Below are 24330 nucleotides of genomic sequence, written 5' to 3' on the forward strand. Positions count from 1 at the left end.
TTGAGTTGTTGCCAATTATAACTCGTCGGACTCTGACGCTGGCCAACAGGCAGCAATCTTGCAACCCAATAGACATATTCGCAGGCGCTTTGGTCAAGCAGCATATGTGAGGCCACAAGATGTAGCCTCTGACAACTTGGGGGATAATCATGCAGACAACATTCCCAACGAGGCAATGTTTGAGCCCGAGATCAATGAAATGATCGAGACGATCATGGATTCAGAAAGGCTTATCTATGATGATATGAAAAGTGAAGCTGATACGCCATTGCACGTGTGTCTAGATTGAAGGCACTCCTAGTTCTTCTCAACATGCAGACAAAGTTTGGATGGAGGACACTAGCGTCACAGAGCTTTTCAGGTGATCTATTACAATGTGTTTACTTTAATAAAAAACTCTAGATGTATAATGATCTGATAGATTTTTAGACAATTGTACCGTATTTTTTTCGCTGTGTAGATTGCTCAAAGAGCACATACTGCCAGCTGATAATGTGACGCCAGATTCCAGAGAGGAAGCAAGAAAGATCTTGCGAAACTTGGGGATGGATTACAATTCAATCCACGCTTGTCCTAGCGACTGCATTCTTTTCAGAGGGGAATACATAGACATGGAGAAGTGTCCGAAATGTGATTCCAAGACATATCAGAGTAGATCTCCACGGAACAAAAATTCAACAAAAGGTTTTGCGACATTTTCCTCTGCTTCCTCGCATCAGGCATTTCTTTGAATGTAAGTCCATGGCCGCCTTAGCATCATGGCATGAGGAGAATAAATCTTCAGATTGTGTGCTACGGATTCCTGCAGATTGAGTTTCCTAGAAACATATAGATGAAACATGGTCAGATTTTGCCAGGGAAGCTCGAAATTTGCACCTAGGCCTGGCTATGGATGGCGTAAATTTTAGGGTGGAACGGATCGACAAAAAGAGTTTTACTCAAGATTGTGGAATCATGAAAAGATTTGAACAGTATAGTCGACGATGGGCCTCTGATGCAGATCCTCTGGTGGCGGAACTCACTTACTTTGGCACGCTACAAGAGATTTTGAGGATTGATTATAGAGGATTTTTTGTCGACTTGTTCGACGTGCAATGGTTCAAGATAATCATGGAGGGTCGCAACGCTACTGTGTGTAGAGGAGAGTCTAGTTTTCTTGAGGTGGATTCAACTAAGAAATCGACTGACCTAAGAGACACTTTCGTACTACCCGAGCATTGTGAACAAGTAAGTATGTAAATAGTTAACATCCAATTTTAGAAGTTATCTGCTTGGAAGCTTTCATGTAAGTTATGTGGCTCTGGCAGGTGATATTTCATCCTACAAAGTCTGCATCAAACTAGTGGTACGTCATAGAGGTAGCCCCTCGTAGTGCACTGACGTATGAAGGCTACCATGTGCCAATCACAGTGGCATCAATGGAGAGATCGGACAAGATGCTCAGTCAGAAGCCACTGAGGTGGTGGCAGACGAGCATCAAGCTGCTACTCTCTATGGGGTGCATGCAGAGGATCTACAAAATGAAACGGAGAACATCTCTTTAAGCGGAGAGCTTATATAGATATAGGAAGTTATGTTGAGCTTTGTGAGGATGAGAGAGAGACCTCTTAAATCCATAAATATTGTATTTGAACAATTTTGCTCCGTTTTATAATATATATTATATTCACGTGGCTTTTTGTCCATTTTTGTCTATATGCGTCATTGTGGGGCAAGCAACTTCTATGAGCAGACCTTCGCAATGCAGCTTCAGTCTCCATCGCACCCGAAGCGCAGTGCTTTTACAAATTCACAGAAATTCAACGAAATCTCTCTACAAAGAAATCCCTCCCCCTTTATGATTCCTCTCTCCCTCTCTCTCTCTCTCTCTCTCTCTCTCTCTCTACTTGTCCATGTTTTCTTCTTCATTCATTCAATATTAAGATTAAATGTTCGTGTGTTTAATACAGGTATGGATGCTGATGAGTTCCTTTCTTCTTTGTCACCCCAGTAGAGACAGTGGTACGTGGAGCATCATCACCCTGGAGCACCATCACACGTTCCTACTTCTTTAGCGTCTCCCTTTGTTTCGGAGCATTCAGCATGCTCCAAAGCTTTGGTGTCGACGAGACGATCTTCACACTCGTCTAGGCACCGGCGCTCTAGTGGTGGCGGCGGCGGTTGTTGTGGGGATGCCGCCCCCAATGACTCGACACTGCCTCATGTTCAATGAATCTCTTTACCCTCACCTTCTTTGCCCACCCTCACACCAGCCACGGCATCGCCATCTACACCAGGTTTTGCATGGCTTACGGTCGTTCCTAGCAGCCGCACACCACTAGCTACTCCTTCAGGAGTTACTCTAGTCGACACTCCTCGCTTCGGGGCCCAGACGCCAGTGGAGACACCTGACGTTCGTACCCCCATCGACACGCCGCTAGAGACCCCTGTCGGGGACACCCAGGTTCACGCGTCACCGGCGAGAGGGCTTGCCTTACTCCGTCAACTTCAACGGCGGCATCATTTTGGATAATGAAGGGAAGCAGGTGATCTTGCGGATGTGCGTCTTTGCTCTCAAGTATTTAGACACTACATACCAAACACCTAGAGTGAAGTACCAAGTGATTTAAAAGACAGAGTCATCAGCATGCTGCATGACGAGTTTCCCGTTTCAACACGAGATGACCGCTTCAATGAAGACCTGATGAAGGTTCGAATGCGCAAATACTGTAAGCACAAGCGTTCCAAAGTGCAAAAAGCAATTAAGCATGGGTGGAACAAACCAGATTGGTTGGCCGAAGAAGATTCTAAGAATGCGAAGAAAGCAAGGCGCGAGAATCCCGACAAGTGGAAGCAATAAAAGGAGGCAGCCAAAGCGCGAGTAGAGGCAGGGAGCTTGCACCACTTGGGGAGCGGCGGGTGGGCATCATTTGAGGTCAATTTTGTAAGTGTTTTTGCATTGCTCTTGAGGTTTGATAGTTTAGGGTTTAGAGATTTTTAAATTCTAACATAATGGATTCTTTGTATGTTTTGACAGTGGTCGATGAAAGGACGTGACCCCACACCGTACGAGCGCGAGTACGCAGGCAGGAAGGGCTTAAACGCCCTAATGGACATTTTGAGTTCTCACGACGACATGGTTAGTATTAGGGTTTACTCTTTTCTATTTATTGTATTGTTTTATAAATTATATGTTTATACTTACAGAAAGCTGTCTTATTATTATTTTTTGCAGAATCCGACAGATATGTCGCTTGGACGCGATGAGACGTCTGATTAGACGACGTTAGTCTAGCTGTAGCTAGATAGCATTAGTTTCCTTTTGTCATAGCATAGATATCATGAGATGACGTTTATAAGTCTTTTTGTAACTATTGAAAAACCATGTTATATATTTTTTCAATATGATGTGTACAATTGTCATTGATTTACTTTCATCAATTTACTTTTGTCAGTTTTGTATCTTTATTCTACAAACAATACTATGGATCATGGAGTTAATGGTTCTATTGTCTTGTGGGTGACTACTTTGGGTCTATATCTAAGCTTGCACTTTCTTTCAAAGGTGAATCTGGGCTTATCTTGGATTCACTGTAGGTTTACTCAATTATTGAAACATTCAATATGGTTGATGGGTGGTAGTGCCACCAAAAAAAAAAATCTCTCGGTCGTTGCTATGAGCGTCGCTGTATAAGGCTCTGCAGCATCGCTATAAATGTCACTATAGGTGGCCTATAAACATCGCTATAGACGTCGCTATATAGCAACATCTATAGCGACGATCATAGCGACGGTTATAGCGACACTCATAGCGACGTTCCCGTATCGACGCTGTTAGCGACGGTCTTAGCGACGTCGAAGAGTATAAAAACCCAATGTATTTCCGTCGCTAACAGCGTCACAAGTGCACACAACCTCTTGTAGTGTACCATTAGTGTGAGATCTAGGAAGAGGCTCCTTTTGGTCAAAGGAACGGTCTCTTTAGAGAATACTTTGATTGTAATCATCCAGGTTACACATGTTAAGTCTTTGTACCAACAAATAGTTCCACGTATCAATACAAATATGGTATTTTCCAAGTGCATCATAGAGGCTTAAGAGAACATTGGTGATTTTATGAAGCAAATTTTAATTGATTTTTTCAAGGACAAAAACTCGCCTTTGTGGGAGGGGAGATTTCAGGACAAGCGTAAGACTTTGGGTGGGAAATGATCATTAAACAAGGCCGGATATTGATAGAGTGTTCTGTTCTCGTTCTGTTTGAATAGATCAATGAAGCCTAGTCTCAAACAATTGAATAAACTCAAAGAGTGAATGGAAGATGGGATCTTCTTCCTATATAACTTGCAAAAGATTGTGTTCAATTAACTTAATGTTGATGGTGAGGACTAACCTGGTGATAATGATGACTATTGCATGAGTGGGGGTGGCGTTGTTAGTGTAGGAGACTTCTCTCTCTCTCTCTCTCTCTCTCTCTCTCTCTCTCTCTCTCACACACACACACACACACACACACACACACCCTCATGTGGAATTGCCTTCCCTAATGGCTCTTGCCAAGGACATTTGAGTATATGTGCCAGCTTAAACTTGAAAGCATTGCATCCCGAAGCAATTGTCTAAGCTTCATATTGTTTTTGAAACTCCAAAGAAAACCCAAAGAGGTAGTTGAATATCAAGCCATATATTATAGGCCCACAAATATTACAACCATGTTCCGTCCACTAATGACATAAGCATTATAATCGTTATTGCCCTCCTCTTCAATGAAAGGACATGCTTCATTATGTCATGGGGGATTCACCTCTAAGAAACTAGCAATACAACGGGTACCCTTCTACTCGGTTGGATTAGCCATGTGCTTAGTTCGTTTACTAGTTTTCTAAGCGAGTTTCATATGTTTCTATCTTTAAATCAAATTCTTTGAGAAAAGCACCCCCCCCCCCCCCCCCCCCCCCCCCCCAAAAATGCAAAGCCCAAAAAAAAAAAAAACAAGGCATCTCTCGTCTTCTATGTAAGCTTGGCATGTGCAATAATGGTACGTTTGATTTAGGTAAGTTTCTTGCACTCCTCTTTGCAAAAGATTGCCATCTACACACGAAAAGGAAACAAGACATCCATGGGTTTATCAATTGTGGCATAAGATCATCTCTGTACATTGGATGTTGGTAGTCCGTTAAAGTTATCTTTGAGAGGTAGTTAATACAAGTGAGAAATGCGGCATTATAGCAAGGATGTTGGAAACATGCTAGAAGTTCAATAGAATTCGAAGTATGTTTGCTAGCAAGAGCAAAGTTTGGGTGAACGATACACACAATAGGCAAGAGTTCATGAGTGGTTGCATTTGGAGCAAGTTGAAGTGTCCTAGAAATGGTAGCAAAGCTACAAACAATATCAAGTCTTGTTGCATGTAATCCTAATCGATAAAATACAATAATGTTATTGGGTGGTGAGAAGGAAGAATTTGTTTGAAATTTTACAGTTGAATCAAGAAGGAATGCTAATCAAGAAGTTCTTTGCCAATGCCAGCTTGCTGTAGAGGTTCAATTGTGTGGTTAGCAGAGCGCCCGCTTGAACATCTGCGACAATCTCCATGACTTCAATGCAATTTTACTATAAATTAGAGTTTTTTTCATCCAAAATGCATAGATTATTATTGTCAAATGAGTGCACACTGTGCAAATCCAGCATCGGTGTTCGTCGATCGCAACACCCTGTAATGAAAGATCAAATTAGTGTTGCTTGGGTATTTTGCCCCTTTTTGTTGTTAAGGGAAAAAAGACAAAGTGGACTGCTATCACAAAGATTTAGAGATTTCCTCATGTAGGAAAACGGAGTCTTTTTCAATGGTTTTCATACAATGCATAACATCATGAACTTCTGCTCGAGAGGCATCGCATACCTAGCTAGGTACGATTGGGGACAGGGGACCCCCGTCCCCCCCCCCACCGGGCCGACGATCCCCTGCCCCGATTCGTACCTAGCTAGGTACGCGATGCCTCCCTCACAAAAGCTCATGATGTTGAGGTAAGTCACAATGTGCGAATTATTGTGAGAATTTGTCCAAAACTTCTTGTGTATATGGACTACTATAGATCAGCAGTGGGAAAGGAAAAAAGAAAAGTGAGTAATTCAAAGTTAAAGGTTCAAACCTTAGCCGTTTCTCGATCTGGAGAAGAGCCTGCCGAAGCTGCTGGTGGCGGAGGCGGGTGGTCTTGACTTGTTACGTGCTGATGCGTATTTGTTTGAACCTGCATCCAGGGACTCTGTCAAGCTTGTCCGGGCACCGCGGCCGGACAGTTGCTGCGTATATCGCCCTGGTGAGCGAGCAGGCGAGCTCATCGCTGAAAGTGGTGGACTGTCGTGATCATCCAGCTGCTGCAGCCAATCGCTGGTGTCGGGCATGTACCGCTGACGGCGAGCTTTGATTAGCTGAGAGTGTGAAGCAGCTGAGGTTGGCGTTGGAGTGGCGTCCTGCGGGCCAGAGACCGCCTGGCAGCTGGACGACCAGCCACGCTGGCGAGTCGGGAGCTGGCTTATGTGAGGCTGGACGTCCATGTTGGCATGATTAACGAAGCGGTGACGTGGCAGGGGTGGCGCGGGCTTGGAAGAAGAGAGAGCATTGAGCTGCTTGCCCAAGTCAAGGATGGTCCTCTCACATTCTGCCAGCTTCTCTTTGGCGTCCACAAGATTACTATCACCACTCATCTCCTGCAATGACACTCAGATCTTGAGTTCGATTGTTCAGAAGAAGATTTAGAAATTTTCTCATGTAAGAAAATTCAGTGTTTTTCATACAATGCATAACGTCATGAGCTTCTCCTGGAGAGGCACCACATACCTAGCTAGGTACAATTGGGGGTAGGGGACCACCGGCCCCCAATCGTACCTACCTAGGTATGCGGTGCCTCCCGAGCAGAAGCTCATGACGTTGAGGTAAGTCACAATGTGAGAACAGTTCTTGTGGATCCCCCCACCCACAAAAGTAAAGTTGTGGTGTACTTCAGGTTGGTCAGAAAACATGACAGACATTGGCAGCTCACAAGCAATAGCTAAAGCAAGAGAGAGCTTTTCAGCAGGCACTATCTAATTGGGCAGCTGGAATTCCTTTTTCCCTTGCAAGTACTGGAAAGAGGCACCCCGCTTTTCAAAAGAAAAAAACTCGAAATAAAAACCACAATTTATCCTTGCAATATTTGTGACATGACTCCCTTAAGCTACAACTTAAGCTCCCCAATGCAACCTCATTAGATTTTTGGCTTCCTAACAAAAATTCTTAAAGAACGAGGCATTAGGGAGTGCATTCGTAGAAGTTTGATCCCAGGATGTGAAATATTGTTATATTTTAATTTGTGAAAGTAGCTTTTCATTTAAAGACCTCTTAAAAGTGCATTTCATTAAATTGTTTTATTATTTCGTATGCTTATCAAACTTACAAAAGCAATAAAATATTAGTTACCTTTAGTTTGTCAATTACTCTTTTTATTTTATTGTTTTTACATATCCTTTTTTTAAAAATGCCCATGTGATATTTATTTATATTTTTAACCATAAACGCGAGGAATTGTAATAGAAGAGCAAAAAATTTTACAAGACAGCTACTGGAGCTGCGACTTGACCTGACCAGGGAGATAAACCAATACAAGAAACCAATTTTTTTAAATGCCCATGTGATAGTTTCACCTCGTTGTTTAATAGGATCCGTCGTAATCCTCATTAAGACTTACTCCCAATAATTCTAGCCCCCCTTTCAACTTCAACTTCAGCAAACCTTTGTAACTCCTCAGTGGAGTCCTCAACTTGTTTATTTTTATTTTGTGTTTACAGCATGAAGTCGATTTTAGTCAAGTACACGGTTGATTTAAGTGGTTTCGTATTGGCATGTCAAAAGTTAAACCAACAAAAAGGCTCATAGACAGTAGTCTCATGCAGTGTTAGAAAAAACCAGGGTACAGTGTAGTTTAACCAGCTAAAATCATAAAATCCCGGTTAGATTTTGAGCTTGCCTTGAAGAAAACCAGTAAATTTACACAAGTTTTAGTGTAAATATCGACAAAAGCTTCAAATTTTGACCAAAAACCCGTAGAATTTCAAGTTTGCCCTTATTTCCTTCGGTTAGGAAAAATGTATTTTTCTAGCCCTGCTCTCATGCATGTGATGGCTAGGCCTTGCTTTACTTAATGCTCTTTCATTTCACCATTTGTTGAATTAAAGTAGTTGTCAAATAATGGTGATTGGGTGAACTTCCACAGTACTCATATTCGACCAATACAATCCTAGTTTTCAGCCTCCTAGACTCAACTCCCCAAGTGGGTTAGGCAAGGCAAAGTGAAATCATGTCATATGGCCACTTTGAAACTCGAGCTATGAGGTTAAAAAAACCTTAGAGAACAAGAGATTAAGAAGTGCATTCATGGAGTTTGGTCCCATGATGTGAAGTATTGGCTTATAAAAACATTTATAAAAGAGTCCTTTTATTTAAGTGACTCATAAAAGTCCATTTCATTAAATTGTTTTATTATTTACTATGTTGATTAGACCTACCTTTTTTTTCTATGAAAGCATTACAAAAAAAAAATTTGTTCGATGAATTGTTTTATTTTATATTTTTTATTTTAGTTTTTTTATTTTGTTTTGTTTTAGAACGCCAATGTGAGCCTGCCATCTTGTTACTTAAGTGAGATCTTTCATGAGTTCAGAACATGTAAGACATGTGATTATGTGTGTATAATGAACATTACCACTTGATATTAAAACACAACAAAAATGACATGTGACTGAGGGCACTCATTCGTATGTGCTCTCTATGACTATCACCCCGGTCCCCCCTACCTTGAAGAGGCCTTAGTGACTCTTCACCTTGTTTATTTTATTGTTTCTAGATTGCCAATGTGAGTCTTTCACCTTCTTCTAACCATAATTTGAAGGATCTGCCGGTTTTTACACTAAAACTTGTAAATTTTGATCAAATTTTTTCGAGGCAAGCTCAAAACTAAAATTTTGCAATTTTAGCCAATTCAAAAATACACCAAACCCCAATTTTTAGCAAACACTATGAGCCATAGCTACCTGCTCACTTTGAGAGCAAAATGGGAGCCTTGCCCCTAAATCAGTAAGTATAGCATTGAAGCTAAAAAAGGGATTTCTTTTAAATTTATTTTTTAGCTATGTTTTTTATATACAAAAACAATGCATAGACGTCAATGTTGGAAAAAAGTGTCTCAATCTACACTCGTGCCGCTTGAAAATTCAATAATGCATACCTTGAGCCACAGAAAAGAGATATTCTGTCCAAAATTTTATCAAACATAGTATATAAATTATGTCGGAGAAGAGCTATAACATCAAAAATTTCCTAATGAAAAACATATAAATGAATGTTGTATGGTTACGATAATGCTTTTTTTGTTGTATGCAATATTGATTGTATTTATAACATAAACATAAGGGCTATCTATATATAGTAAACCCCTTTGGCTTATCGCCCCTTGCCTCTACCTTGCTATGTTATGCAAGGGAAACATTCTCGAGTATTCACTAAGGGTTGCTTTTTGGTTTGGTAAGGCGCAATTTAGGAGTAGTAGAAATAAATAAGGTGATTTTCGTGCATGCAAGTGACATCTCCCTCTTACTACTAGTGAATCCCCTAGGCGGACGAAGCCTCACAAGGGTAAGTTGACCAATTGATCATGTAGGTGTAAAAACTTATCCCCTTGATTAGCAAAATGACTATGTAAGTTAATCAATTCATGTAGGTGTAAAAACTTATCCCCTTGATTAGCAAAATGACTATGTTGACCATGTGAATCTATCCATGTGGTGAAAGGGTAGGTAGCAAGGGTGATGTAAAGTTGTACCATCTCTCTTTAGCAAATGGCTACGGTTAGGATTTGAGTCTATCCAGACAGTAAAAAAGGGGGATTGTATTTACCTTTGCTGCCTGTTTCATGCCCTCTCCAAAATTCAACAACTTTACAGCATTGCAATCATCATCCTCCACTTGCAATCTGGCTCCAAAACAAAAAGCAACAAATGAATTTCCAAGGTTTGGTGAGGGACCACTGACCAGGGTAAAATGGAGAAAGGCTTTGCAAAGGCTGAGGGGATCAAAAGGTCACAAACGAACAAGCTTATGTGATAGAAAGTGCACTTGTACCAAAAAGCAAAAAGGCCAGGATGATGATTCCATTAATTCTCTGGGCAACAAAAGAGTACATGAAGAAACGATAAGGTATACAAAATATGCAGATTTTGATGGAACCCAGGCAAAACATTTAAATATGCATGAAACATTAACTTAAACATTACCCTTGCAACTTCACTTGAAGCTCTTCATTTTTGGTTTGCAGCTGAGCGTGAAGCATTTTGTAGTGAGCCACCTGAGCTTGGGCTTCTTCTAATTCTGCAACACCCTCCCTCTCTTTCTCACTTTGCATCTGGCTTGCCAACAGTACAGCATCCACCTCACCGGCGCTTGCCACGTTGGCGTCCCTCTCACCTCCCTCAGCCACCTGATCGGGATTGCAACGCCCTGTACTTGCCCTGTCCGCGTTTACGTCATCACAATCCTCCAACGTCACCTCACCTGCAGCCACGCTGCCTTCCACCTCATCAGTCGGCAGGTACTCTTTGGACACCGCATCCAGCTCATCAGAGTTCTTGTGGGCGCCACCTGTGGCCATGTCAGCATCCAGCTCATCAACCTTGGCCGCCCCACCTTCTCCTTGCTGCTGCTGACTTGGCAGTAAATTCGAGAATCCAGCTGCGCCGACGCCGACCTGCTGCGCTGCCATGTCAGTCTTGATGAATGACGCAATCACGTGATCGAGCTCCTGTGATCCGACGTGGCAGGCCCTGCAGAGAAGCACTCCCACACGTGTCAGAATCTCCAAAACGCTGGCTTCACCCTGCAAAAACCGATCCTTGCAGGCACTCAGGTCGAGCTTCTCCTGGTCCAATGCTCCCGAGTCAGCATCCAGCGTGGCATCACGTGGCAGCATGTCTAGCAGAGCGATGAGCTTGGAGATCACAGAATCAAAGCTAGAGCTAAAGCCCAACTCATGCTTCTCTGCATCACAATGTTTGATCACATTAACATCTGCCCCTAGAGATGGATGTGCATCCATTTTTGACTGGCCTTCTTGGCATTTCAATGTAGCTACGTGCGACATGGGCGTGGATGCGTCCGAGATGAGCCCTTCAGCCTGCATCACCAGGGTAGCTTTTACACTTTCTACCGTCGGCACTCGCATCCCCAAATCCACTCCTAATTCTTCTATCTCAGAACTTGTTATGGTTTGAGTAGCAATATTGTTTCTTGCCAGTACCTGATCTGGGGTTCCTGACTTTGTAGGAGATGATTTTAGCCCTTGAATTTTTTTCTCCAAGTGTGAGAATGTTGTTTGAGTCTCAACAACCAATCCTATCAACTTCTCATTTTCAGAGCCCGCTCGCAACGCCTCTTCGATTTTCCCAAGCTTGTCATCCAAATCTTCACACAGAATGCTGATGACTTTCACCTGGTCATACTGTGGTTGAAATACATCACCCAATTTCAAGGGTGCAAGCATTCCAACTTCTGGCAATGTATCATTAGCAACTTGAGGTTTCTCTTCATGTTGAACCTCATGACCAACGTTTGCACTTGGTGATGACTCCTTGGTGGTGTAAGACTCTGTGACTTCCTTGATAGCCTCCTTGGTTATAATCTTTTCCCTTTTAAAGTGAGCAAGCTCGCCTATGAGCGCAGACGCCCATGACTCTGCACAGCTAGCTTCCTCAACATCATCAGGGCCACCAAACCCAGTCTCAGCATCTGATACCGAAGCAATGCTGGGTGTCCCAGGGGTAGTAAAGGTGAAGTCGAACGATCTATCAATTTTGGCAGGATCTCTAGGAGTTCCTTGAAGAGATTCAAGATGATCCTCAGCTATGCAGAGCTTGTTAGCAGTCTTGGCACAAAGTAGCCAAGAGGCTTGCAGCTCATTGATGCGTTTTGACAAAGCCTCTTTCAAGAGCTTGTTCTCTTCTTCCACAGAAACAAGGCGGTCTCGAAGCGATTCCGAATTCCTATTAGTGTTACCAGTTGTACCTCTCTGATGAGAAGAGTTTGTGAATGAAATGGTGCTGCTGGCATATGATCGGCTCGGCCGTCTCTTGAACTCTGGTGTGGTAGCACTTGTGGTAGTGCTCTCTTTTGGCGGCAAGCCCTCCACCTCTTTTCTCATCTGGGTGATTGCAGCAGGCCCAGGGAGCTTCTTCTTCACAAGAATTCTCAATCTTAAACAATCTGCTTCAAGCTTGGCCACCTTTTGCACATTATCAAGGTGTTGCTTGTGTGCCACATCTGCAGACTTCTTACAATAAGCCACCTCTTCATTTCTTATTTCCAGTTCTTTGCTCAGCAAATGCAGTTCATACTTCAAAGAGGAGATGTCCTTCTCTGCTGAAGCCAGCTTAACTTGCATAACCTTCAGCTCTGCGTCTGTTTTGGATTTAGCTTCATTCGCTTCGAGAATCCTCCGTGCCCTTTCTTGCAAGGACTTGACCATTGCACTATTTTGGGCGTCGGACTCCATAAGCTTCCTCTGAAGCTCTGCTTGCTTTGCATCCATGTCTGCCTTCTCTTCTGCCCATTCTTTAGTTTTGGAAGTGATGGCATCTCGTGTCTTCGCTTCTTGCTCTTCTCTAACAAGCCTGACTTGCCTCATGCACTCCTTCAAGGCCCCGTCTAACTGTATGATGCGGTCCTCGAGGATAGCTTTCTTTTTTGATGCAGCTTCAAGCTCTAGTGTCAAAGAGAGAACCTCCTTGTCAGCTATCTCCCAACCTACATATGCAAAGCAGAGGCACGTGGAGATGAGCACATGCTCGACCGCAATAACACGGGGACACTGCTTTGAACGGCATTGCAAAAGCTTGATATATACCTGAGACAGCGTCATCAGCCACCTTCTGATGTTGTTTTACTAGGGCTTCTTTGGTAGTCAGCTCCTTCACTAATGTGGCCAGCTCCTGCTTGAGAGCTTTTAGACTCTCTTCCGCCTTCTCTCTGAGAGTGATTGCTTCTCCGATGCGCACATCCTCTATTCCTGAGGAGCATGAAGCTTCCTGCATGCAAGAGCTTAATCTCATTTAAAAAAACATGATCTTTCCAGGGGAACCATTCTGCTAAGCTCTATCACATATGCGGCATTGGGACGACAATCAGAATATTATTACCTGCTTCCATGAGTTCTCAATGAATCGTGCAGACTCCTCGGCTTTGAAAGACGATGCTGGAGATGCGGCCTGAGATGTTGAGAAGCGAGACGACTTGTCGCCAGCCTTTGGGGTACTGCTACTGCCAAGCTTTAGCTTTCTCCAGGGCCAGCTGTTACGACTGCGCCGTTGTTGATCAGCCATGTCAGCCATGTCCTCGACCAAATGGAGAGATTAGATGAAAAACCCGATGCAAGGAGTGCAGTAATGCTGCCGTTTTTTGGTCTGTTTTCCTCCAACAAGGAAGCAAGGGCATCGAATGGGGAAGTTCTTAGCTTGAGGAAGTGGCAAAGTATCAGCTGGTAAGCTAGTGAGGAAGGGATGCTTTTGGTGAAGTGCAAGAGTAGGAGCGAATCATAATGAGAAGAGAGGCTTAGAGGCGAAGGAAGGGAGGAAATGTGTGTGTGTTGTGGGGGGGGGGGGGGCGGAGTGGGTCTTGGGTCTTTCCGCAACCATCTATATAGAACAGTCTGGCTTGCTTGAGTTTAAAGAGAGAGAAACTGCTTTGCTGCTTGCTATGCACAGTATTTACACCTTTACATAAAGAAGGGGATGAAATGAGCATGAAGGGGACCAAGGCCTTTGGCTCTCGATCAATGCTCATGCAGGTTAAAGATCCACAATGGGGTAATGGGCATATTGAAGGATGAGAACGGGGGGCCCTGCTTCAGAAAAGTGGGAAATGGGTTGAAGGCTTGAAGTGTGCTGTGAAGGGCGTACGCTTGTCGGCTCCAAGACACATTGACAATTTACCAAAATGCCATAACAATTCGCAAAATACCCCCTCCTAAATAACGCTCCTTTTCTGCAATTTCTGTTATTGAGTTCTCAATATTTTTCAAGTTTTCATTGATTTTTTGATGAAATTTTGGGCTTATGCCCTAACATAATTCATTACTCATAGTAAGCTCATCGGTGAAATTTTTTCTCCAAGACAACTTAATGATGGTTATTTTTCATCATTGAAATAGAATCAACTCTGCAAAAACGAGAGATGTCTATCCTAGATTCATAGAATGACCTCTTTGGGAAATTCTCAAGCATTTTATAAATTTCCACAAAATGCAAAGGTATTTTTGTAGTTTCTTCTAATGAGTATTAACCCAATGGCAACATCATAATTCTCCCCTATACATGGTTTTGAGCTCCGTACTTCATTCGTGCCCCTAGATATCCAGTATCATTGCGCGCACTTCTCCCCTTGCATTCGCTCTTCTCTCTCAACGTCGCCAGGCTCTGAGTCACGCACGCTTCCCCCTTGTGGGAGGGGTGATGGCTTTGCAGGATGCGATGCGCAATGGGTTAGTTGTAGGTGCAGGGCAAAATGCTACTATGGGAGTCAACCCATTGCATCAACAACCTTAGCCTACTGAAGTTGTAAATCAAAATGTTCTACAGCAAGCTCCACCAGCATGGCGAGGGTTATTCCAAAGATCTGTTTCTCGTAACCCTCCCACGTATGCACACACTCTCCAATCAAGGTCGGCTCTCAGTTATGAATCAGTGCAACATCTCCTCCACTCTGCCCCTCAAAACTTTACCTCGGACAATCAGAATGCTTTTGGATTTCACATTGCAAATCAATAGCTCTCTCCTCACAGGCCTCTGCCTATCAACAATGGTCCCTTTTCAATAATCTCCAATGTTTGGAATCATGTAGATAACATCAATATGATACTGAAAATAATGCTAATACCCATTTACAATCGTCTGATGCTAAGCCCCAAGATGATTATGGGCATCAGCACGTGGGTGATAATGCTAATCCAACTATGGATGCAGTCAATCAGAATATTTTTGAAAATGAAGATAAGGGAAACTCTCATACTAGTGGTCAAGGCTCTAAGGGTGAAGTTATGGTGGGCGCTATCAAACTTGACAGTTGGTTCAAGCATCTTCAGGACAGAGGGGTGACCCATAGGATTACTAGTTACAATCCTCAAACATTAGATCTCCCAGGAGTGGGAGGCAAGGAATTTGTTTCCTTCTCAAGTTCAATATCTCCCAAACAACTATTATTTGGTTTTTTTTTATGATGCTGAAAGTGCTCTTCAAGTCATTAGCAGAGGACAATGGATTTTGAGAAATACCCCTTTGTCTGTCTTCAAGTGGTATAAGGCTTTTGACCCCAAAGGGAAGAAGCCCTCAAAAGTTCATATTTGGGTTGATCTCCCTAACTTCCCAATAGAATTTGTTCCGTAGCTTAAACAGATTGGTTTGCAAGTGGGAAAAGTGTTGGGATAGAAGCCATCTAATGTAATAAACCCCAAATGGAATCCACAACTGCTTATTGAGGTTGACAGAGAAACCCTTCATATAGAGTGTGTCTCTCTCAAGGACTGATATGGTCAAAGCCTACATACCTTCTAAATGCATGCTTTCACTCCCTCAAACAGGGTCACCTCATCAAGGATTGTAAAACTTGCAAGTAAGGTTCAGAAGGAAGCAGATAAAACTAAAGATGCAAAGGATACACATCAAGGATTCCAATAAGTGAACAAAAGAGGCAATCCAAGAAATAGGGTTCCCCATAGAAATAAAAATAATAGATATGTTAACATATATGGGGCCCTTTTGGATGAAGTTTTTGACCCATCCTCTAGTGATGGAAAAGAAGAGGTTCAAGGAAACAACTCCTCTTCACTTTTTGACAAGGAGGCTCAAGAAGAAGAAGCCTCACCTGGTCCAACCTCAGCTCACCCCTCTCTTCCTCAAGACCATATGATCCCCCCTAACAGTCCTTCAGAAAAAACTAGAGGGCTATCTTCAAACTTTGAGGACTCTGAGGAAGGTGACAATTATGTTAATGCTACTCAGATCAACTCTCCCTTCTCCAACTCACAAGGTCACACTCTCTTTTATAAACTTGTTGAGTGATGACTTTACAAATGACATTCAAGAGCATGACACTGATGAGCTTAATAAGCTTTCTCACTCACCGTTAAACTCTATGGATATCCTTATGACTCAAGGAGAAGAAGAAACCCTTACAATACAAATTGGTAAAACTAAACGGAAAATCGAGAAGTCTTCTAACCCTAATAGAGTATCTGTTTCTTCAGTCAATTCTTCAAAAAAAAATGAGTCAATCTATTTACAGGGCTTTCATTGAATTTTAAGTGTCTCCCAGACCCTTCTCGACTTGTATGCATTAGTAAATGGATGTCTGACCTCCATTTGCAGCTTGATTTTATTTTTCTACAGGAGGTGAACATCAAAGGCGAGCTTTTGGACCATAATCTTCAGAGAATCGAAAAATCCCATAAATGGATTGGTGCCAATTATTCTGCAGGCAAAGGAGGGGCAGTTCTAGGTATAGCCTCCAGCCTTGAGCATTTGATCACAGGCACTCTCCATGGTGAATCAGGGCATTTAGAGAATCGAAAATCCCATAAATGGATTGGTGCCAATTATTCTACAAGCAAAGGAGGGGCAGTTCTAGGTATAGCCTCCAGCCTTGAGCATTTAATCACAGGCACTCTCCATGGTGAATTAGGGCATTGGGTTGCTATCTCTTTCAAGGAACCTCTCATGTACACTCTAGTTTGCATTTATGTATCTAACTCAACTTCTGAAAGTGCCTCAATCTAGTCAAAAATCATTGACTTACCTAAGGGTGAATCAGGGCATTGGGTTGCTGTCTCTTTCAAGGAACCTCTCATGTACACTCTGGTTTGCATTATGTATCTAACTCAACTTCTGGAAGGTCTTCAATTTGGTCAAAAATCAGTGACTACCTAACCCTCTCACGGGGGGGGGGGGGGGTCACTATGTATAAAATTGTGTACACCACATGCGTTTAAGAACTATTTTTTGAACTCCTTGTCTATGAATTTTTGAGAAATAAAATACACCCTTTTTCTTCAATTTGTAAAAAAATTTCCCAATTCCATTTTATGGTACCCTTCTGTATGTGAAAATGTGAGAAACAAAAATTTTAAGAACCCATTCTGTTGCACTCACGTGATAGTCACATAGCTTTTAAGTGACACCCCCCCCCCCCCCCCCCTCTGCGTCTCCTTGTTATGCTTGTAGGTGACTTCAATATGGTCACCTCTACAAAAGATAGATGGAAGTCTATAGGTCAGGTCATTCAAGGGAAATAAAAGCATTGTCGGGAGGACCATTATGATAAGCAGGCTTTGATGGATGTTTCAGAGGACAATGGTTTTACATGGTCTAACAATCAGCTAGTATTGCTTTAGATCTGCAAGGCTGGATAGATTTTACATGATCACAAATTTGGTACAGGAGCATTGGTTGGCCAGCTACAAGATGGACTCATCTCTGCTATTATCTGACCAAAATCTATGATTTTTGAACTTCATAGAGGTGAGCACAATTTCAGATCTGGTTGGCCTCATCTTGATAGCTCTTTGTTCAAACTCCCTTCTATTCAAAAAAAGGTTTAGAGAATTTTTTAGTCTACTTTCTCTTCTCATGCTAATGCATTCACTGCATGGGATAAACCTGTCCAAGAAACCCAATCAGCACTTACCCATTCTAGGAAAAAATACTATGAAATTTGGTCTTACAGAAGAATGATAATTGGTGAGCAAACTGGTTTGATTGAGGCCAATACCCTGACTTATTCCTCCTCCCTTGAGCTCACTTGGACCAGGCAATTTTGGCCTGGGAAAATTGGCAGGCCCAACCCTCATATGTTTTTTTGCTAAGAAAAAGAAGTGTAAGATTTTGTTCCTTTGCTACATAAGGAATATGGTAGTCTTTATAAAACTCATCAAGAAAATGTGGAAATTGTCAGGCTTTCTCCCTCAACCACCTAGAGAGGGAAAGAAGATGGAGCATCTGGTTCCAAGGGAAACAAGGCCAGTACGAGTATTGGAACTAGCAGAGGGAGATATCAGGGAGACAATGGTTGAGGAAGGGGTAGAGCCGATTTTGGTAAGAGAGACTTCAATTGCTATACCTATGGGAAGTATGTCCATTTTGTAGCTCAATTCTTGGACAATGCAAAGCTAGAAAGAGCTGAGGAGAAGCCACCTGAGCCAGTACCAGTGAGAGCAATCACCAAAAGAACAGGGGTGGTGATTGAGTAAATTACAGATGAACCTGACAAGAAGAGGTAAAGTAGGCTGCTGAAATGAAGACGTGGGAACAACAGAGGGCGACCTGGAAGGCAAAGGTAGTGGAAAAATGGTAGGAACAGAGAGGTCTTGCAACTAAGATCATAGAGGACATATCAAATAGATGCCAAAGTAGCTAGAATACTCTGAAGCCAAGAATATCCCACAAGGTGTCACCTCAATCTTCAGGTGCTCAAGAAGAGAAGCAATTTCGGGAATCTGGTGAAGATAAGAAAACAAATGGATTGAACGAGCCTATGATAGTTAATTAAGAGTCTAGCTAAGGAGATGTGGCAAGTTGCATTAGACTTGACCGAAGCTGCAAAACTACTAACTTGGGGAAGGAGAAGAGTGGGGAACAATTAGAAAATCCATCACAGGGTCAACCAACTACCAGACAAAGGAAGCTAGTGCAGTGGCATTGCAAAGACAATCAGTTGGAAGAGAGATCTTCTAGCTTAGACAACAGTTCTAGTAATGAACAAGATGAAATATATGTTAAAGTATGTGAAAGAATCCAATGTTTGACGGTGGAGCTGGATGATATGTGAAGAACCTCATCAGAACCTACAAAGTTTATCAGAGAACAGAGGAAAGCAAAGGTAGAGTCCAAAGCAGTAGCCTTGGAAGCCATCAAAGATGACGAGGTTCCTATCATACAAGTGGACTACAAACTTAAGAGAAGCAATGGGAACCGTTGTCAGGGGTCATATTGGAAGGTGGAGCTAGAGTCAACATTCTTGAAGAGCATCTAAGACAAAAGTTGGGGATCTAGGACCTCAAACCAGCACCATTCAAAATTTAAATGGATGATCAGAGGGTAGTCCAAGCTACTGGCCTCATTGAAAACATGTAGATCAGAGTCAACAAGGATAAATTCAAAACCAGTTTCTTAGTTTTGGATGTGTAAGGAGCATATGGAATGCTTTTAGACAGACCATGGCTCAGAATAGTTGGAGCCATACATGATTATGCCAATCAAACATTGACAATTTAGGGGCTCAGTAGAAGGATTCCGATCAAAACTGATAACACAAGAAGCTATAAAAAGGCACTCATACCCAGAAGAGATTTTCAAGAAGCACAATATCAAGAAATCCAAGTGAATGCTTGCATCAATAAATATTTTTCCACTTGTAGAGATAGACTTAAGTGTTGTTTTGATGCGTAAGGAACAAGCTAAAAGATAGAGGAGATAGTATCTTGATCAGTTTATAGAATCGAACACTGACAAAAGAACATTTGAGATTGATGGAGGAATGCCAAATCACAAAGAAGATATTGAAAGGATGGAGATGGAGCCTGGACTTGCGGAGTTATGTGATCCTTTCAATGAGTATGTAGCTAGCATTTGAAATGAGAAAGATGCAGATTCACTAGCCAAACAAAAAGGAGATGGTCCAAATTGGTTGCTTCTAGATAATCAGGAGATCAAAGAATGGTATCTCAACACAAATGAAAACCCCGGAATGGTGAAGATCAACAAACATTTGAAGTGAGAGATTCAGGAAAAATCTAAGGCTTTATTTCATAAATACAAAGATTTCTTTGCATGGGAACACATTGATTTGAAAGGATTCAATCCAGAAGAGTGTCGACACCGGGACTCAATGAAACCAAATGCTAGACCTATGAGACTGCAAAGGTATAGAATGAAACCTAGTTATGACTAGAAGGTAAATGAGGGGATTGACAATCTTCTAAAAGCAAGGTTCTTCACTAAATCCAGTGATCTGGGCTTTTTAGCAGCAGAACCAGTATCCGTGTCAGTGGATGGGCGCTTCTCCCCTACCAACTCTTTGCCTTTGCCTTTTTCCTTAGTAGGTTTTGCCTTTGTCCTCAGTAGGTTTTGATGAACTTTCCTTTCTTTGTGACCCACTTTGTTGTGAGTCAGTCTGTGTTTCTTCATTAGAAGAATCTAAGTTGATTTTATCAGCTCTAGAAGCATCCACCCTATCCCATATTGTGTTGATATTGGTAGGTACTGCGGGTTGAATCACCCACTATACAAACTTCCAGACATACCAAGCTTTGAAGAGGCTTCTAGATTTAGCCTTGGCAGTCTGCTACGCAACATTGCTGAACAAAAACTATGCAATATTGATATTAGCTTCTAGGTCTAAGATTTTAGCTAATATCATTGCAAATAGTTTTAGATAGATATGTGGGGTTGTTCTTCAGGTTGATGGTCTTAGCAATAAACTTGTATAATGTTGTGTGTTCCCGTGCCGCCATTGGAATACCTTGAGTCCCATATTTTCTTTTCTTCCTGGCATGATCATCTTTTTTTAGATATTGACTGACCTCTTTAACAATTGTTGGTATGGCTTTCTGGTTATTGGGGAGTTTGCAAATTCGAGCTAGTTCATAACGGCAGTCAGTCTAATGTGTGGCCCTGAATTACTACATTATTTTTTTTAGCCTTGTACGTATTGAGCACTTGTGTAATTTGCCCATGGAAAGGAAGTGTTGCGGCTTCCCTAATCACCTTTAGGCCCCATAACTTGAGCAATTTTTGCTCACTTTCTTGGTATACATACTTCGCTATCTTGCTATGGGGTATGATACCTAGTGACTCCTTAAGGCTCTCTATTTGAGCTTGCATTGTGTCCATGGATTCCCTCATATAATGTGACGTCTTGTTTATGCCCATGCATGATCCAAATGAAGAGGTATCGGTTGAAGAACACTCTTGTTGTAGATGTCGTGAATGAGTCGTTGAAGGAGTAGTGTAGCATGTCAGGTATGGTTATGTTTGAAGGAGTTAGGCTCAACGTAGAGGCGAAGCAGGTTGCTGTGGGTCGGACACACTATCTGCAGGTGGAGGAGCAAGTGGCACCAAAGGTTGTAAGTAAACTTACGCTCTACTTGTGACGTGTCTAACATGCATTGGCTTGTCCAATTAATCATAACTAGAGATTCGCTTTGGGATTTGGTTCATTCTCCACTTACAGTTGGCTAGGATTTTAAATGGTTTGTTTGTTTGTTCTAGACTAGGATTTTAAATGGTTTGTTTGTTCTAGACTAGACTCGTTGGGTGACTGGTGTTGGTTCTCGCATTGAACTAAACCGGATCACTCACTATTACTGGTACCTGTTCCTTCACTGAGCTGACATAGAACAAGTCTAGTAGTTCCTTCTGGGTCTGGTTCTGCTTTCGACTCTGGGTCTAGAAAACCTTCTACTCTTGATAATTAGAGCTTGATCTTGGCCTCGTTATACACTCCTGGCAACAGTAGACCGTATAAATCTCTGAGTCTCACTGTTCCATTTGAAAATACCCAATTCACCTCATAGGGTCCTGACCATGCTATTTTCAGTTTCGGTTTCCTTGGTCCCAGTTTGGACTGGAAAAGTAGAGCTAGGTCTCCTCTTTGGAAAAATCTAACCTTGATTCCTATTGTCATGCCAATTCTTTCTCCTTTGTTGTACGACTTTTTTTCTAGCATAGCCCGCTGTCGGATCTCATCCAGGCATAATAGATTATCCAGCCGTTGCTTCAGGTTCTTATTGAAATCCATCCCATATTCAACTGCTAGTCTTAAACTTGGAATCACAAATTCCATAGGTACGCCTAATTATGTACCATAAAACAGTTTAAATGGAGTCATGCCAATCGTGACTTTGTAAGTAGTTCGGTAGGCCCATAATGTTGTCTAAAGTCTGGCATCCCAATGGTGTGGCTCCTTTTGAACAATCTTTGTAAGAATAGTCTTGATGGTTTTATTAATGCTTTCAGCCTGACCACTGCATATGGGATAATATGATGATGACTTCTTGTGTTTGACTGAAAATATTCCCATGAGAATCTCCATTGTATCATTAAAGAAATGAGTACCCTGGTTTGACACTATCTCAACGGGACAACCACGTCTGCACATGATATTCTCATAAAGGAATGAAGTAATTGACTTAGCAGTGTTGTCTGGTAGAGCTTTTGCCTCTACTCATTTGCTGACGTAGAAGATAGCCATAATGATGGGAGTGATCTTTTTGAATGGTCCCATGAAATCACGTCCCCATTTCATAAAGATTCCAAATGGGATAACTGGAGTTAGTGGTGTCATTCAGCTGCTATGGGTCTACCCATCCTCTGTCTTACAAAATGTTCTGACATCAGTCATCATTGACTGTCGCCATAATCCTGCCTAAAGGATTTTCTTATATGTGATGTCAACTAAAAAATGTCATCCAGCATCACCATTATGTGTTTCAATGATGACTTGCATGCGTCCTTTTCAAGGTACACAACACCGAAGCACTCCATCAATTCCCAATCTATAAAGCGCTCCTACAATAATGGAGAATTTCAGACTTTGAATGATCATTGCCTTCTTCTTATTCTGAGGCCACTCTTTTACTCAGCTGAAGGAAATCATATACTTCTTGCCATTATGGGTTTGGTTCTTCCTCAGCTATGCTTTGAAATAGTTCAACGTCTACTGGTTCATCTCTCAAGAATGTTTCAGAGTACCCTTCAGTGCTTCTTGAAAGAAATTCAGCTCCACAATGTGACTTTTCTAGTTTGTGGAAAATCTTGAAGTCGAATTCCATTTAAAAACATCATCCATCTGATCAATCTTCCTTGTATGATCACTTTATGAATCAAAAACAATAAAGCCTGATGATCCACATAAAATTGAAATAGCTTCCCCAATAGGTAATCTCTGAACTTAGTTGCACTAAACACCATCCCCAAAGTCTCTCTTTCTGTTGTTAAATGTACTTGTTTGGCTGAATTGAACCTGCAACTAGCAAAGTAGAGTGGGTAGTCTGCCTTCCCATCAGACTGAGCCGGTATAGTCCCCCATTGCCATTCCTGAAGCATCAACATGTACATGAAAGATAATATCCCAGTTGGGTTGGCAAAGTACTAGATTCCTTCTAATCGCATCTTTCAAGCATTGAAAGATTTTCTCACATTCTTCAATCTAGATGTACTTAGTTCCTTTCTTTGTGAGCTCATAAAGGGGTAAGGCTTTAGCTACAAACATGTGAAAAACTCTTTGTGAGCTCATAAAGGGGTAAGGCTTCAGCTGCAAACATGTGAACAACTCTTTGATAAAAATTTATGTACCCCAAGAATGAACTCAATTTTGAGACCGTAGTTGGCGCTCTAGCTTGTTGAATACTCTTGATCTTGTCTTCAACCATCTTGATGCCATTTCTCGAAACAATCTGTCCCAATAACCAACCTTTCTAGACCATAAACACAGACTTGAATGGGTTTAAGCAGATTCTTTTCTCCCTGCGCCTTTCAAAAACTATTTCCATAAATAATATGTGCATCTCTTCATTGGAAAACACAGTGAAATCATCCATGAAGATGGCTAAAAATTTATGCAGAAACCCACAAAAAATTTCCATCATGCACCTCTAAAATGTAGATGGAGCATTACAAAGTTTGAATGGCATTACTAGATACATAAATGCTCTCCACTCAGTTATGAAAGTTGTTATTGCTTTGTATTTTGGTGAAACCTTCAGTTGGTTATAGCCACTATAGCCATCCATAAACCTATACATTTTGTGGCCTGCAATTTTGTCAAGTTTGGCATTGAGTTTTCTATAGTGGACACAGATTCTGAACTTGCCATTATTCTTTGAGAACTACCGCTATAGGAAATAATCAGTCGATGCTAACTACCTCTATAACAAATCCTACCTTAAGCAAATTATCAATCTCCTCTTTGACTTTCTTTGCATAATTGGGATTCATTCTGTATCACTGCAATCTTACTAGCTTGGCATTAGGTTTTAGTGTTATGCGGTGCTGGCATACTTCTAGATCCACTCCCTTCACATCCGTATGTTCCCAAGCAAGTACATCTTTATACTTTTGGAACAATGCTTTGGCTTTTTCCTTGATCTTCAGCTTTAGATGTTTGTTGATCTTAATCATTCTTGGTTCTTCCGCTAAGCCAATATTCCATTCTTCAAATTCTTGATTGTCTGGAAGCAACCAGTTTGGTCCACCTCCTTTTCTCTTAGACAATGATTGAAC

The 24330-nt window shown here is 41.8% G+C and overlaps 1 protein-coding gene across 2 annotated transcripts; it reads right to left on the reverse strand.

Moving 5' to 3' along the window:
- Positions 1-5083: 5083 nt before the first annotated feature.
- On the reverse strand, positions 5084-14153 carry LOC147461140 (uncharacterized). Of its 2 annotated transcripts, XM_086508761.1 has the most exons (7): positions 13201-14153; positions 12909-13089; positions 10288-12808; positions 9911-9986; positions 6231-6690; positions 6132-6160; positions 5084-5693 (listed from the first exon to the last, which is right to left on the reverse strand). In XM_086508761.1, exons 1-7 carry the CDS (start codon positions 13390-13392, stop codon positions 5535-5537), a joined length of 3618 nt encoding a protein of 1205 aa, XP_086364887.1. In that variant the 5' UTR covers positions 13393-14153; the 3' UTR covers positions 5084-5534. The 2 variants fall into 2 exon arrangements, with proteins under 2 accessions (XP_086364887.1, XP_086364886.1); XM_086508760.1 differs by having other exon boundaries at positions 5084-5558; positions 6132-6690; positions 13201-14151.
- Positions 14154-24330: the final 10177 nt, after the last annotated feature.

Source organism: Adiantum capillus-veneris, chromosome 3 (genome assembly GCF_014529385.1).
Source record: "Adiantum capillus-veneris isolate H3 chromosome 3, ASM1452938v2, whole genome shotgun sequence".
Taxonomy (NCBI): Eukaryota; Viridiplantae; Streptophyta; class Polypodiopsida; order Polypodiales; family Pteridaceae; genus Adiantum; species Adiantum capillus-veneris.

Excerpts from the sequence above, each read along its gene's own strand:
- LOC147461140 (XM_086508761.1), bottom strand. The coding sequence starts at position 13,392 with ATGGCTGACATGGCTGATCAACAACGGCGCAGTCGTAACAGCTGGCCC. Across the intron at positions 6,691-9,910 it reads GCATGAAACAGGCAGCAAAG|GAGATGAGTGGTGATAGTAA; the intron begins GTAAATACAATC and ends GTGTCATTGCAG. Across the intron at positions 5,694-6,131 it reads CAGATCGAGAAACGGCTAAG|GGTGTTGCGATCGACGAACA; the intron begins GTTTGAACCTTT and ends CTTTCATTACAG.